Here is a 16,648-nt window from a genome sequence, read left to right on the forward strand (position 1 = left end):
ATCTCACATAAGGACAACTCTGAGTACATAACCCATGTTGGATGGATGAACAGACGATAGACAGACAAAGAAATGATCATCATGGGTCTTGGACTCAGATGTAGGTGAAATCTAATGCCACCTGTAACTAGCTGTGATAGCTGGGGCAGGTTGCCTGAGCCTTCTGGGTCAGGTCCTGTAAAATAAGAACCTCCTCTCTGTGTGGAAATTCAGTGAAGTCGGGAGAGCTGCTGGCACACGCTTGGGGAGGAGCAGATGGCTGATACACGGTAACCACCCCATTTCCCCTGCACCCCCTGTGACCTGGTACAATCCTGTGATCGAGCAGGAACTGGCTACTTGCAAGGTGAATGCCTCATGAATGAACGCATGGGCAACTAGCCCCACCAATTCCTCCCTGCCCTGGGTCCCTGATCCAAAGGGAGGAACCTGTGCACCCCAGTTGGCTAACTTCCCACACCTGCCTCTGACAGCATGGTGCTTCTCCAGGCCCTCGGCCGCCCTGGCTCCATTCCCCAAGCCCCTCACCTCGACAGATGTGCAGGTGGTAATGACGCTGGTCCCCAGGTTGGTGCTGTCACTGAGATCATCTGGCAAAGAAGGTGTTTTCTCCACCCTAGGGGCCTGGGTGGCTGGGAATGAGGGATTTTTGGGGGACAGGTTCACATCTGTGCCGTTGCCAAAGGCCTGGATGGCATTCCCTGTGGAGGGAGAGAGCAGGTAGACACAGAGAAATCAAGGGCACCTCCATCACTTCTGCCCCTCGCCATCTCAGCCACTATGTTCCCTGTCACAGCCCAGAGCCGAGGGCACGGTGCAGCTGGTCCAGACTCAACTGTGCTGAAGCTCCCCTTCAGATATGAGGTCTCCCATGTGGAGAAAAAAATAGTAAGAGGGAGATTAAAAAGACAAGAGACCAGAATAGAAAGAAACATAGGTGATGAGGCGTGCAGAGAGGGGAGGTGGGTGCTGGGAGCCAGCGTGGGAAGCCTGCAGGGAGGAGCGGGCCACGCCCAGGGCAGCCAGCACCCTCTTCCCAGTGGCATTCGGTGCTGCAGACACGCCCACTTCAGAGCTCTGCCACCCCAGCCCCCCAGGCACTGGTTCCCCAGGCTCCTTTGCCATCTCAGGTGCTTCTAGGTCCCCACCACTGGCATTCCAAGGGCCCCAGACTCACCTTCACCCCTGAGTGGCCTCACCGACTCCCACACCATTAGTGAGCACTAACTCACTGAGGACTAAATTAATGGAACCTCTTGGACAAAACTGTCCCCAAGACTTAACCCTCTAACCAAATGCCTAAAGAAATTCCCACCTCCATGTCCTCAAGCTCATCATGTCTACACGTGAACCAGGCACCACTCCCTTCCGTGTCCACACTGTTTTCCCGTGTTTCCAATCTGGAAGGTCTCATCTCTCCCTACCCAAACTCCCCAGTTCGCCTCCCTAACCACCCACTTGCCGCCATTTGAGCCCGCCTCCTAAAGCTCTCTCCCCTCCCTCCCTCCCTCCACCCTCACTGACCCTGCTCAGGTCCTCAGCCATCACTGTCCCTCCCTCTGAGTGGATCCTCTGTGGGTCACTGATCAGCACCACATCCCTACCTCACCCCTCCACACCGGGCCAGAGAGTGAACCTCTGAAACGCAGATCTGACCCGGAACCAGTGGCCCACACCACCACCCCAACACCATGGGGACCACAGGATCCCCTTTGGGAGGGGGACTCCCCTCCTGCCCAGACAACTCCAGGCAACCCCATGCTCTGTACCAAGGCTCCGTGGTCTGTGGTTCTCACAACTCATTCTGCCCAGGTGGACGGGCATGCCCCCACTGCAGCTCCAGCTGACCAATGGCCCTGTCCCTCAGGGGGTCACCCGTGAGGAGCCTCCAGGGGCTCCCTACCGCAGGCTGAGCCAGGCATCCTACCCTGGGCTCCGGGTGAGCCCTGTGCAGACCTTCCCTCAACACGTTCCCCCCGGACTATGACCACACGGACCTCAGTCAGGCTGCAAGCTGCCCATGACAGGCACTATGACTTTTTCTCTGCGTTCCCAGGGCCATACAGAAAGGCAGCATGGACAGATGGACAGAAGGAAGAATGAGGGGAGGGAGGGGGAGGGACCTTCAGGGGGGAGTGGGTAGCAGAGGTGTCAGTCTGAAGAGATGGAGGCAGACAGAGCTTGCGGCTCACCTTGTTCTCCAGCCTTTGGATTAGGAGTTTGATAACTTGAAAAAAAAAATCACTGATTCCAATGGCTCCTTAAAAATCGATCCCAAAGGGGGAAGCGACAGACAGCCGAGGGCCTCACCATGGGGCTGTCCCAGAGGACCTGTCTGAAGCTGTCAGCATAGTAGACCAGAACCCTTCAGCCCTGACGTGACACAGGCTCACGGCCTCAGTGGTAAACTGAGGCTGGCCCACCGACAGCTCGGTGTGACTCAGAGAGCCCAGCCACCGTCTCCGCAGGTGGCACCCTGCTGGAGCAGCCCCACAGGTCACTGGCTGTCCCGATGGAGGAAGGGCATGGCTCAGGCAGCCTCAGGGCCCCTTTGGGATGAGGGTGGGAGGAGCTTCTGGGGGGGAGCGTGGTGGTGGGGGGGCGCTGCAGAACTTACGAAGGCAGGGGTTCTCGGTGAAGTCCCTGAGGAACTTCTCACACTCCTCCTCCATGTTCCCACTCCCCCGACAGCTGCACCAGGGGGACACCACGATGCCAGTGGGGCTGGAGTCCACGTAGTTGGGCGTCATGTCAAACCCTGGACAGGGAGAAAGGGAGGCAAAGGGAAGGGGAGCAGTGAGACCTCCTCTCTGGGCCCCCAGACCCCAAGATAAGAGTCTTGGAAGCCTTCCTCCTTCCCACCTGCCCCCAAACACACATACATCCTAACTCATAGTCCAAACTCTGAGTGTTACTATTCCAGGGAACCATGGGGTCAGCAGGGGGCAGAGGGCGTGGGGATGCGCCCCCCCACCCCACCCCGCCGCCACCCCAGGCATGGCCCGTAAGCAGAGTGTGTTCTGGAGTTCATGCGACTGGGCTCACATCCTGGGCTTGGGTCCCAGTGCCAACAGGTGAACCTGTGCACGTCACTCCACTTCCCTAAGCCTCGGTTTCCCACGGCAGCTCTAGCTGAAACCGCCACCAGGAAAGGCGAGTCAGGTGTCCACCCACTGGCTGGAGCTGGGCCTCGGCCCCGGCCCGCTGGGCAGCTCGGAGTCACTGTGAGCCCGGGCAGGAGGGGGTGGCTTACCAATCATGCCCGCATAGGAGCCCAGACACGCCTGATAATTGTCGGCTGGACAGCTAGTGAGCGTCTGGTAGGAGGCGTGACAATTGGCGTGGAAGTCCGCCAGCCGGGACCTGGTGTTGGGAGAAGACGCGTAGAGCGAACGAATTAGCATGGCTGCCTTCCCTCCGGCCTCCTCTGCGGCATAGGGCTTCCTCCCAGCTTCCTGGGCTGGAGGGAGCCAGGGAGAGGGAGCAGAGGAACACAGGGCCACCGAGCCTGGGGCCCGAGGCTGAGAGCTCCTAGAGCAGTGGTTCTCAACCTTCCTAATGCCACGACCCTTTAATACAGTTCCTCATGGTGTGGTGACCCCCAATTTCATTGTTACAAATTGAACATAATTAAAGCATAGCGATTAATCACAAAAACAATATATAATTATATATGTGTTTTCCGATGGTCTTAGGCGACCCCTGCGAAAGGGTCGTTCAACCCCCAAAGGGGTCGCGACCCACAGGTTGAGAACCGCTGTCCTAGAGGAAGGGGCTCCTGGAGGCCACACAGTTGAGACACATCCACTCCGGATGGATGGTTCAGTCAGAGCAACAGGGAACCTGCAACAAGTGCACCAAACATGCCCGGGACCAAGGCAGGAAAGCTGGTGCCATCTCCTGCTTGGCCGCACTCCCGGTGACCTGCCAGGTCCCTCCACACATCCCTCTTCCACCTGCAGAACAGGTATGTGAACCCTGCCCTAGCGGCCTCACAGGAGGCGGCGAGGTCCCAGGAGTGGCCCCAGGGAGGAACAAGAGTCCCCTGGGGTGAGATACCCGGAGGGCGTTCTCACCCATCTCTTCTTCACCGAACCAGAGCACAGCCTCCCGGCCCCAAGCCACCAGCTTCCAGGTCCCACCCAGTAGAATCGGCCTCGTCCCCTGCATCGCCCAGTCCTCTCTGTCGGCACCAGTGACACCGCTTCTGAACTGTGCACATGGCCCTGCGCTCCCCTCGGCCCTGAGCCTCCTGGAGGCAGGCGCCTGACCGATCTGTCCCCCAGTGTGGAGGGTCCCATGGAGCCCAGGGCACCACAGCGATTCCCGCTCCTTCTTCCTTCTAGCCCAGCGCCCTGACACAAGCTGTCACGTCAGCCTGGCTGGGCTCGCCTCCCCTCCCCTCCCCATCACTGCCTCCTAGAGGCCAGTGCCCTTTGCCCCGAGGTCCCCGGTATCATTTGTCTCACAGCAGCTGCAAGCGAGAGTAATAGGTCTTGTTCACTGCTATGTTCCCAATGATGGCACACAGTAAGACTTCAACAGATATATGCTCAGTGGGAACACCACAGTAGGACCAGAACCCAGCCCTTGACTCCCTATCCCAGCTCTTTCCACACGGTGAGGTTCCTCATACAATCACCCTGAATTCAGCCCCCAGGCTCTCCACCAGACTCCGTCCCATTTGAGGACGGAGGAGAGAGAGAAACAGACCGACAGACCAGGACAGCCTGAAAGCACCACCCTCACAGAGGCGGCTGTGTGGGTCCCACCACAGGACAAATTCGGGTTTGCCTGGGGCCCCAGGTCCTGGGGGTGCAGGCTGGGAGAGGGAAGCTCTGCAGAGGCAGCGAGTGAGGGGGGTGGGGCCCGGGGTTCCCACGTCTGCTGTACCCCTTGATCACAGGGACTTCAGGTGAGTCCTTGCTCCTTGGGGACTGAGTTTCCTTGTTTATCAAATGAATAAAACATGCTCTTAGTTCCTGGTTTAAAAGCTATTTCTAGAGTTTGAGAAAATGAAAAAGCTCTGGAAATGAATGGTGGTGATGGTTGCACAACCATGCAAATGCACTTCGTGCCACACACTGGACACTGAGAAATGGATACAATGGTAACTTTTATGTTATGTAGAATTTACCACAATAAAAAAGGTGTTCACAGCCACCCTTTATCCCTGAACCTTCACAAAGAATCTGAGATCTGGCAGGCAGGTGTGTGATCGGTCCAGTGTACAGAGGAGGAAGCCGAGCCTCAGCGAAGCCCAAGGTCCCGAGCTGCTCAGTGAGCCGGGCCCACATTCCAGATTTCAACAGGGCGGGTGCCCCGCTGGCAGGTCCCCTGCTCCTGCGCAGAAGCCTTCAATGTCCTTCCAGACCCAGCATCCTGCAGCGCTGGAAACATATTCTGTCTTTCGCAGGAAAAGAATGGGACCCGAGGTTCTCTCCACCTCCCTCCTGCCCATAAATACGCCCTCTAGCTCCTCCCCACCCGGCCCCCAAGCAGGGAAAAACAGCTTTTCCAACCCAGCCTCAGCCCCCACAGGACAGGACTTCATATCACATGGAAGACCAGCAGCTGTCCACCCCACAACCCAGCAAACGAGGCGGGGAGCTATGAGGGGGTGAGAGGGGTTAGCTTTGGCCAAATGTCTCCTCCAGAGGCCCCAGCACTGAGGAGAACCCAGCTCTGCAGGGATCACAAGCAGAGCCGGAGGCTCCCATCTCCTTCCCGCCAAGGAGGCACCCAAATACCATCTCTTAGCCAAAACACGGGAGTCTATCCAATGCCATTTGATCACAGGTAGGGCCCGGCTCCCTCCTGCTGCTTCCCTAGTGCCCCCCTGCCATCCTGCCCCGTGAAGTCCTTTCTGACCGCCTCCACCTCTGTATTCCAGCTGCAGACAACATCTGGACCAGGCAAGCAAATACTTAATGGTATAGACATTTACTGCTGTTGCCCTGTTGGTCTCTCCAACTGGAACCCACGTTCCCAAGGGGCAGACCCTACTGATTTCTTCATCCAAACACCTTGGGTCTGGATGCGGTGGTAGATATCTACCCGTCCTTTCTCTGAACACGTGCTGAGCCCCTGCCACATGACCGAGAGACTGGGGGTGGGGATGGCACGCCTGTCCCTGCAATGTCAGAAAGGAATTCCCAGGGAGCGGGGACTGGGCAGAGTGCCCACCAGGCCAGGTCCCACGGGAGCAACTGCCCACTCAGCAGACCCGAGGGCCCCCCCCGCAGGTAAGGGAGCCTCCCAGACAGCCTCTCCGTGAGGACGGGCGGGCAATCACGCTGCTGCAGAGGAGAGGGTCTGTCACCAGGCCACGCTCTGCCCATCCCTTGCCCGTGATGCGGCCTGTGCTCAGTGTCCCCAGTTACCCAATGGGTGAGCCGTGCCGGCCTCCCTCCCTCACAGGGGCCTGAGAGACGTGGGCACAGAGGAGAGGCATCAATCACCCTTATCTCCCCTCCACCCGGTGCTTCGTCCCAGCACTGTGCCTGCCACCGGCAAGTACATACCAGGAGCAGCTTTCCCTGCGTCTGATAAAAGAAAAAGACACCTGTTACCCTGCCAAGGTGGATGTGGGTCCCATGCAAGGTAGTGTGAACAGGGAGACAGTTCCCTCACCCTCCCTCGCCTCCAGGCGCCCGGCGCCCGGCTGGACAGCAGGTGAGCGATGTCCTCCTGCCCCACATCACTTGCCCTGCCGCACTGAGGACACAGGAGGAGGAAGCAGGCCCCCGAAGCCAGGCACCAAGCACTGGGCCCCAGGGTAACCAATACGAAGGGCTGCCTTGCTCCCCTGAGGCCATGGCCTACTTCCTTCACGGCAGGCCACAGCTCTATCCAGAGCACAGGGAGGGGGAACAGGCCCAAGACCAGCAGACTCGAGAGGAAAGGGGGTGGAGGGGGGGGCAAGCAGCCTTGCCAGGCGAGAGTGGCAAATGGGGCCACTTAGGAGGCTGTCCCGTCCAAGACTCCAGGAGGCCTTTGATTGCTCAGGTCCTCTCCTCCCCGCAAGACACACTGAAGTCCATGGCAGCTGGAGCACTCTGTCAACACGAGAGCACATGGTGTCAATTTCCTTCAAGCCACGACACACTCGACTCCAACCACGACACACACCAGCCCTGGTAGGTGCCGTCCCCAAGGCAATGGTGTCCTTGCACATGCACGCGAGCCAGCTGGGATCGCTGCACCATTGCCGGGCCAGGTGCCACTCTCCCTGCAGGTGCCCTCGGTCACCTGTCTCGTGGACTCCGCTCTCCCTGCCAGGACAGGCCTCCCTAGATCAGCCCCATCGCTTCTCAGATGTCTTCCTTTCGCAGCCCCCATGAGGGAGATGGCATCAAAGAAAGCAGGAGAGAGAGAAAGACAAGCAGACCACGAAGCAAGAAAAGCAGAGAGCCAGCAAGAGGACCAATATGAACAGAAGCCAAGTCCATCTCGCCAAGATCAAGTGAAGACTGCCAAGTGAGCGCGGCAGCAGGTGGGTCTGTCCAAAACACAAACCCTCCGCGGGCTTGTTTCATGTGCAGCTGTAGCCCATTCAATCACAGGAAATCAGCAGAGAGACCGAGAGGGACACTTGACCCCCAATTTGATTAAACAATTGCCAGATTAAATGCAGGACACCCATCTGATTTGAATTTCAGATAAGCAATAATACACCTTTTCAGTGTGAGCATGTCCCATGCCATATTTGGAGCATCCTTACATTAACCAGTATCCCATTGTCTATCTGGAATTCAAATGTAGCGAGGCACCCTGTATCTTATTTGTCAGACCCTGCAATCCTGTTTGATGGGCAGATTTGCTCCTGCAAAGTCAAGATGTGTGAAGACCGACCCTCACAGCAGAAATCACGCAGAGGGGGTGCATGGACTTCCTACAGGTCAGAGATTCTCAAAGTGGGGTCCGAAGACCAAGGCATCAGCTGGGAATTTGGTAGGAATGCACATTCCCGGGCCCCGCCCCAGACACAGTAGATCTGACATCCAGAGCAGGGCCCAGCCACCTGTGCTTTGCCCAGCCGTCCAGGTGACCTGGAGGCAAGTGCCGCCGGGGATGTGGCAGCTGCACAGGCTGCAGAGCTGGTCTCAGCTTTCCCTGCCCCGACTCCAGGCCCAGCCAATGAAGAAAGTGATGCTTCAGGCCACAGCTATGGTTACATGGCAAAGAGTTTGCATGTTTATACACACACACACCTACACACACACACACACACCTGTCCCCACACAGACACAGCTACACTTGGACACGCCTCTCAGTTCCGTGCTTTGTCTTAATCAAGAGAAAGTACAGGTGCCAGTTATCAATGAGATACCCCTTAATCCAGATTGCACCCAAACACATACACTTTCTCAAATCTGTCTGGCCTCATATAATATTGGGGTGAATTGCTCCCACAGAGCCCCCAAACATTCCAATGCTGGCCAACACATGGCTGCTTGGTCTGAAGTTATTGTCGATTTCCCAAAGTTCCATCTTCCTAGGAAACCAATGTTCTGCTGGTTCGAGAAGTGGAGAAACAGAAAAGGGAGCTAAATGTTTACTGAGAACCGACTGTGTGCCGGACACTGCTCTCTCATTTAATTCTGAGCAACCCCATAAAGTACGCAGAGGTGATGATTTCACTGTGAAGACAGGGTCGCTCCAAGCAGCAGGACACACATGCATATCCTGCAGCCAGCACACCCGGCCAGGCACCTTCCAGTGAGGACAGGGTCCTCTCTCCGGCTCTGCTGCCAGGAGCCCCCACTGCTAACAATGCTTCCAGGGTAGCCACCAGCACTGCCTCACGCAAACCAACAGGGCGCTTGAATATTTCGTGGAGGCAAGAAAGGGCTCCCAAGAAGAGCAAATCACTCATAATGGCTTCCCAGGCAATTTATGGGAACACAGAGCAAACGGCTTTACTAGGCCCATGTGCCTCTGCAACGGCTGCCTGAGGGCCCCTCCGGTGGTGCAGGGCCTCGTTAAGTGGGTTCAGTGTACGTGACACTGAGAAGGAGGAAGGTGGATTTCACCCACACGGCTGTTTTCTGACACCTCCGGGGCCGGGGCTCACGGTGGACAGCCTGGCCCTCCATCCCTGCCTGCCTCCTCTAGACACTGCTACCACTCGCTTCCTGGCCTGAAGTACCAACCGGCTTCCTTCCCTCCTGTGAATCCTGAAAGCGCACAACGGGAACTTATTCTTTCTGCCCAGAAGAGCTGCTCCCCTCGGGGCGGGCTGGGGACTTCCTCCTCTAGCCAGGCTGTCAACCATAGCACCATCCCACCTCCTGGGCTGCAGGTGGACACATGACCCAGGCAGCACAAACCACACCATTCTTTTCCCAGCCACACTGACTGGTCCAGGGAGAAGGATGATACAGGCTGGGCCAGACAGGGCCCTTCCCTGAAGTCTTGCTGGTGGAGCAGGCATGGGACAGCATCCTTCTTTCTGGCTATGAGACTGCATAGGTGTGAGCCCAGAGAAATGGGAACCAAGTTCCAGCCTCATGGCACAATACAAATAAGTAGCTACACTGAAGAGAGAAGCAGAGAGAGAGAAAGAGCTCGCGAGAGAGAGAGAGAGCCATTTGTATTAGAGTCCTAGAATACTCTCCTGCCCCTTTCTCTATTTTATTGGGAACTAACAAATTCCTTTTTAAGTTTTCTTAAGCTAGTTGGGTCTCTGTCACTTATAACAGAAAACATGACTACTATTTAGCTTTGCTCTCTGATTTGATGTGATGCTCTCTGTCAAGTTCACAGCAACCAGAAAGCACACACTAGGAAGGACACAGACCAAAACCCACACCCACAAAGGGTATGACTAACCCACACAGAAGAGCCAAAGGGGCAGGAGCACTTCAGCGAGAGCAACTCGGAAAATGGACGACGGTAAAATTCAGGGAGGAAGACGCCCCGGGCCTTGCGTCCTTTCCCCACCAACGAGAGAGGAATGGCTCAGACAGATAAGCCGCAGAAAGCCACATCACTATTAGAGATGACAAGGATGAGGATGGCACCAATATATGAAAATTCAAACACGAAATCATGTGAAGCAATGAAAAGCAGGAGACAAGACAGTTTATGCACCCTGGTCACAATCTGGGGAATTAGTGAGCTTAGGAACCGACAAGATCCAGAAGTAGATTTCAGAAGATGCTAATACAACCTGCTGTTCATTATGTTCTCTTTTAATAAAGTCATTTTAAGACTGTAATTATTTCTTTACGTTTAATTGTACGGGGCCTATTATAAGCAATGATGTTTCTCGCCTTCAGTTAGACAAAGTGTTATTGGTTCCAGAAGCATCAACAAATTGGGTGGACTCTCTGTCCAAGACAACAAGGCTGAGAGAAAAGGTACCAGCTCAGGGGACAGGCTCCTCGGCCTGGGGCAGCTCTGATTCCCACTCCTGGGAGCTGGCAGGCTCGAGACAGAGCCTGATGCCACGCTGGGAAATGCAGATGGAACCCATCTGGACATGACCAAGACCTTGGGGAAAGCTGTTGCACGTAGAAAGGTTTGATCTCCACTCACTGGAGACCCTGGATTCTTCGAGCATCCTTCCCCACCCCACACCCCCACCCCAGCCCCTCCACAGAAGCACTCCCTAGTCGTGAAGTCCAGCTTCTGACATCACATCATGCTGATGGGGTTTGAACCTTGGCCCAGCTACTCACTAGCTGTGTGGCCTTGAGTCATTAAACCTCTCCGGGCCTCTGTGCAATGGAGGGAATAACAGTTCTTCCCTCACAAGGCTGTGGGGAGGATGAATGAGATGTCCAATGAGCAAATATACGGAAGTGCCTGGACAATGCCTGGTGTGCAGTGGGTGCCCGGCAATGCCCATCAATGCCCATCAATGCCTGCTGCCTCTGTTACTGCGGTTGGAGGGCACCACTGACCACTCCTGAGCACGAACACTGTGGAGACGCATAAGCTCTTTCTCTTCAGGACAAAGGGACATCATATCTCTGACCTATTGACAAGCACCTCCTGCATTTATACGGCATCACGCAAAGTCCTTCCACTGACATCACCACATTTTATTCTGACAATGAGTCTCTGAAGCTGGCAGGACTTCCCTGTTTTACAGATAAGGAAACAGAGGCCTGGGGAGGTTAATTAATTAACTCACATCCCAGCAACGGGGCCAGAGGCTCAGCTCCAGATCTTACTCCTGAGCCCGTGGGCTTTTGCTGCTACCGTGCTGCCCCTGCCCCTACCCAGCCATCTCTTTCCCAACCCACTACTCTCTCCCGGTCCTGGCACTGGAGCCACAGGATCAGGGAGGTTTATTTCTCTTCCAGGATCACCAAGGGAGCCAGTGGGATGCCATCTTCCCCCCTTGTCCCTCTTTGCCATGCAGCCTGGAGCTCACCTAGCATTCCCTCTCTCCTCTAGATGAGCCATGAAACCGTCCACAGAAAATGACCTGAAGAGGCTGTGGTTTGAGCCACTGGACCCCAGCTGACCAGAAGCAATCAGTTAGACCCAGGCCACCATCAACAGTCTGACACACCAACCACAGTGGCCAACCCACACCTGCTCTGAGAGAGGATCGGGAGGGTCTGACGGAACAGAAGTCAACCCACGCCCACATAGATCTCCCACCTGGGACCCAAGATGGGAGCCCAGACCACTTCCTTCTTCTGGACACCACCAGTGGATACACTCCTCTGAGTCCTCTAACAATATAGGCGTGTGGACGGCAGGTACCCTTCTCTCCTCCCCCTGCCCATCCCTTCACCTATGTTCCAAACCTATTATTACCCCGTAAAAAGAGAAAAGAATTAAATGTATTCAACATTTGATTTTAATTGAAGGACTGTTCTATTTCATTGAACTGCTAAGTAAGCTGAACAAGAGATTGTGTTTACATAAGCAAACCCCAAGTCACTATAGACTTGCTGTCACATTAAGTCAATACTTATGAAGGCTCTCTATTTAATTATTCAGTAAGGATTGACTTATTATTGTGTTAAGAGTGTGGTTAGCCTTGAGCTAGGTAGCCAGCCAGCTGAAAGATTTCTTTCAACTTTCTCTGAATGCTGATATGGCTCCTGCTTGCAGTATGAGGTTAGGTTTCTTCCCTCTCTCCCTCCCCATGCCCGCTCCCCTCCTGCAGACAAAAACCTCCAGGTCCACCGTCCTCAAGTCAGGGGTAGCAGGCCATCCTGTGGTGGCCAAGGAGCAGGCAAGGTCCCAGTCGCCAGTGGTCCACCCCTCACATGGTCTTCCTAACCCCAGTAATTAGTCCCAAAACTCTGACCCCTGGGCTCTCATTAGCTTAGTGTCTCTGTTCTCAGGTCAAGCTGTTCTGACCTCCTCGTTCCTGTTCCAGATGGCCAGTAGGACCTCCTACTCCAGGACCCAGTTCCCTCCCACCTTTGTGAGTCCCAGCAATTCCCCTCCCTTCAGCCTCCAGGGAATGTGTGTATCAGCCTTCACAATCCATCCCAACCCTATTATTCCATAGCATATTCTTGCAGAAATTCAGATAGGTTCTTACATCAAATCACATTTCCTGAAACATAACATTTGGGGAAAAGAGCCCCAGAGGTAGATGATTAGCTGAAACTGCAGACCAACAAGAGAGGCGGAGCGATAATGGACAAAACCCCAGCCTCCGAACCACTTCATTCAAAGCCCAGCTCAGTAATCGCAGGGCTACATCCCTGGGCCAGTTATTTACCCTCTGGGAGTGTCCTCATCCACAGCAATGGTCTAGTCATCTCTGGCAAGAGGACCCGAGATTCTTGGACAGCACCCAGGACCATGCCCACGAGCTACTATGGTGACTACAGCCCCGCCAACACCCACAAAGGAGGACTCCCTGGCCTTTGACAGCCCATCATTTGCCACCCTGATCCCCACCTACCATTGGCCCCCTGCTGATCTATATCATATCATCTGTCCTCATACTCCTCCTCCTCTCTCCCACCCCAAACCCTGTAGCAATATCAAGACACACACGTTCCCAACTGTGATGTCTCGCAGATCCTTGTCCCTTGGTGCCACCGCTGCCAGGAATGCCTGCTCCCAACCATGTCATCTTTAAAACCCCTTCCAAGTCACCCTTTCAAGCCACTTCCAGGGCCAACTCATCCAGAAAACCTTCTCTGAATGCCTTGCCCCAACTCTGAACATGTTTCACAAATTCCAGTGACTGCACTTGCACCACCAACTATATCGTAAGTTATATTCTTCATATCTGTTTCTCCCAAGTGAGAAAACCAGGTTCAGAACAGAAATCATTTAATTAGCATTTGAGTCTTCAAGGCCCATAGTAGTGATTGACACCAAACTGGAACTTGGCATCCATTGGATGGAAGGAGAAAGGGAGAGATGGAAGAAAGAATGGCTGGGTGGATGGATGGGTGGGTGACTGGATGAATGGATGGATGGATGGATGGATGGACGGATGGACGGATGGTTGGCGACTACATCTGAAGGCACAGAAGACTTTACTCTAAGCAGGAGGAGAGTCAAGAACTAGCCTAACACCTTCCCCTGAAAAATAAAATTACAAGCAGATTTCCAGCTGGCAGCACAGCCAAATGCATCAACGTTGCATTACCCTGGCCACCAAGATAGCTCAGCCCCCACTGGGACTGTCTTCCTCCCCTCCTCACATCCTGCCTGGTGACTGTTGGGAACTTGGGAAAGTATCTTTGTCTGGTAATAGCCATTCACTAAAGGAGGCCCCAGGGACCTGCAAAAATTAACACACATCCTTAAGCACCACTCTTAAGACAAAGAAGTGCCTTGAGGGCTTACAAAGGAAATCCAATGGGCCTCTGTGGAGAAAGGCTGGGTAAACTGTCCATTCTCAGACAGGCAGAGAGTGAGGGACCAGTGACAAGCCAGGGCATCTGGGTCAGATGCCCGCTGCTCACAAGCTGTGATCCCTGGAAATGTCACTGCACCGCTCAGTACCTGTCTGATACCCCCATGGAAGGGAGTCCGGAATGACCCGCATACGCAGAAGTGCTTTTGGAAAATAGAATGCACTGTCTTCCTGTTTATTCTTTTTCTCCTTAGGAATAGAGAGAGAGAGAGAGAGAGAGAGAGAGAGAGAATGAGCAGGACTATTACACCCAAATTATGTTCCTCAGCTGAGTAGCCAGACCAGCTTCTAGCGCAGGGGGCCAGAGCAGGGGCAGGGGGTGGGGGTGGCAGAGCAGGTGAGGGGCCTGCACACCACAACCCAGACCCGCTGGGAAGCAGGAGGGACAAGTGTGGTGGGGATCTGCTCTCAGAGAGCACTGGGCAAACACCCCTCAGGCCCCTCGGCCTCTATTCCAGGCCTTCTAGAAGGGACAGACCACACGGATGAATATTCCTCCCATCAAATACAGTCTCCACATCCAGGCAGCTATGCCACCATAGGAGTCTTTCTCATTATATAGACTAATGAGAACACTGTGCTTCTCTGAGCAATTCATCAAGGCAACATCCATTATAAATGACATTTTTCCTGAACTAACAAAGGATGTGAGGCTGGGGAAACTGGTTAAAGGGAAATATTTAGCTGATTCCAGAAACCATTCCAAAATTAATGACCCGCCCCCTGGCTGGCCAATGCTTGCTCTGAGCTTCCGCCTCCCACTCGGACCCCGTGCCCTGGCCACAGGGCCACCTGAGTGGCAGGTTGGGGAAGGGGGCGGGGCTGGCTCCCAGGGAGGTGCTGCCCTAGGAGGAGAGGGAAGTCGTCCATGGCAGCATCGCTGAAGCATATAAGACCAGATTATTTGTGGCCCCAACTTGCTGAGGCAAGATGAAAAATATAGCAAACTGCAGCTGCTGAACTCAGCTCTTTTGTTTTTTCTTCCTTCTTTCTCCTTCGCTGAGGTTAGTATTTCACAAAAAGGGCTTTAAAAAAGTGAAAGCTATAAACTGGGGGGTTCCAACCTGTCAGCTAAGGTCAAGCACACAGAGCGGCATCCCGGGAGGAGAGAAGATGGGCTGTTTGTCTCACCTGCAGGCAGGATGCTCGCTCTCGCACGTTCCCACACACAAGCTGGTGTGAGGGCCCTGCACCTGACAGAGGCAAGGCCTCACGGCCCCTCGGATAGAGTCCTCACTTCCCCGAGTCACAGGCCCTCCCCTAGGTCAGTGATGGCGAACCTATGACACACGTGTCAGGGGTGACACGCTAACTCATTTTTTTCGGTTGATTTTTCTTTGTTAAATGGCATTTAAATATATAAAATAAATATCAAAAATATAAATCTTTGTTTTACTATGGTTGCAAATATCAAAAAATTTCTATATGTGACATGGCTCCAGAGTTAAGTTAGGGTTTTTCAAAATGCTGACACGCCGAGCTCAAAAGGTTCGCCATCACTGCCCTAGGTCCTAACCCTTGTGCGGGTTCTCCCTGTTCCTACTCTCCAACTCCAAAGCAAGCAACAACTCCAAGTTACCCTTCGAAATCAGAGGGCCGGGAGCCATGCCTGGTGCTGTGCCAGCATGGAGTACACGAAGCTACAATCCTGCAAAGGGTCAGCTTCTACCAGTGCCTTCCACGGGGAGTGGACTGGGTGGAAATCAGAGGGGACGCACAAACCACGCAGGGAGAGCAGTCAGTAGCCCTCTAAAGCCTCTGCTATAAATCAATGACACATCGACCTGGAGCTTCTGAGAATCTCAACTGGAGCCTCCGGCTTCAACTAAGGAGAAGATAAAGTATGCAGATAGGTCGTTCCCATGGGGCAGGAAAAGGATGGTGACTCCCATCTGACATACGGCCAGGCACGGAGAGAGAAGATTCTTAGCTCATCAAGCCTTTGAATGCATTTACCTTAGAACAAGCAGATTCGGGGCCCCGTAAAGTTCCTCGCAGTTTCTACTGAATTTCTCACACATCCCCCTCAGGGCTCTGCCAAGCAGTACAGGGCACAGAGAAAAGGGCAGCCTGAGTGGAGATGGAGACACAGTAGGGGCTGACCCAGGGAGAGAGGGACGGCCATCGTGGCCAATGGGTCGAGGGAGAGCAGGAAGGCGATCAGCCACGGGAAAGCATGATGAGGGGGTTCTTGAGGCAGAATCCAGGGTGATGCCCAGAGTCTGGATGACTTTCCAGAGCACCTGTGCTCCAGCTTGAGCAAAAGGAGGCCCCCGAGGGATCTACTGTAGACTGGACGTTTGTGTCCCCCCAAAATTCGTATGTTCAAACTTGATCCCCAATGTGCGGGTGTTAGGAAGTGGGGCCTTCAGGGGTAATTAGGTTATGAGGGTGGTGTTCACATGATGGGATTAGGGCCCTGATAAAAGAGGCCCCACAAAGCTCCCTTCCCCTTCCTTCCCTGTGAGGACAGAGAGGGAAGACGGTGTCGATGAGCCAGGAAGCAGGCTCCCACCAGAAACTCAGTGTGCCTGCACCTTGATCTTGGACTTCCCAGGCTCCAAACCGTAAGAGATGAATACCAGTTGTTTATAAGCCACCCAGCCTGTGGTGTTTCTGCTATGGCAGCCTGGATGGGCTAAGACACCATCCACCACCAACTCTATTCTCTCCTGGGTGTAAGGAGCCCCAGGTCCCCGGGAAAGCTTAAAGCTCCCTAAGGAAGTGTGAAGAGGAAGATAGGTGCCCAAGACTGCTCACACAGCAGCCCTCTTCCCAGTAGGCTAGAAAGTG

At 54.4% G+C, this 16,648-nt stretch overlaps 1 protein-coding gene across 2 annotated transcripts in view; it reads right to left on the reverse strand.

Annotated features, from left to right (window-relative positions):
* GFRA2 (GDNF family receptor alpha 2) overlaps positions 1 to 16,648 on the reverse strand; it is an 86,731-nt gene that overhangs the window by 11,028 nt on the left and 59,055 nt on the right. For both annotated transcript variants that reach the window (XM_070416542.1, XM_070416541.1), the window contains 3 exons: positions 3,254 to 3,363; positions 2,618 to 2,758; positions 529 to 701 (listed from right to left, as the gene is read on the reverse strand). In XM_070416542.1, the coding sequence (XP_070272643.1) occupies positions 529 to 701; positions 2,618 to 2,758; positions 3,254 to 3,363 (424 nt within the window). The remainder of the gene's footprint in view (positions 1 to 528; positions 702 to 2,617; positions 2,759 to 3,253; positions 3,364 to 16,648) is intronic.

Source organism: Myotis yumanensis, unplaced genomic scaffold (genome assembly GCF_028538775.1).
Source record: "Myotis yumanensis isolate MYYU_CA2020_CCGP unplaced genomic scaffold, mMyoYum1.0.hap1 SCAF_5, whole genome shotgun sequence".
NCBI classification, from domain to species: Eukaryota; Metazoa; Chordata; class Mammalia; order Chiroptera; family Vespertilionidae; genus Myotis; species Myotis yumanensis.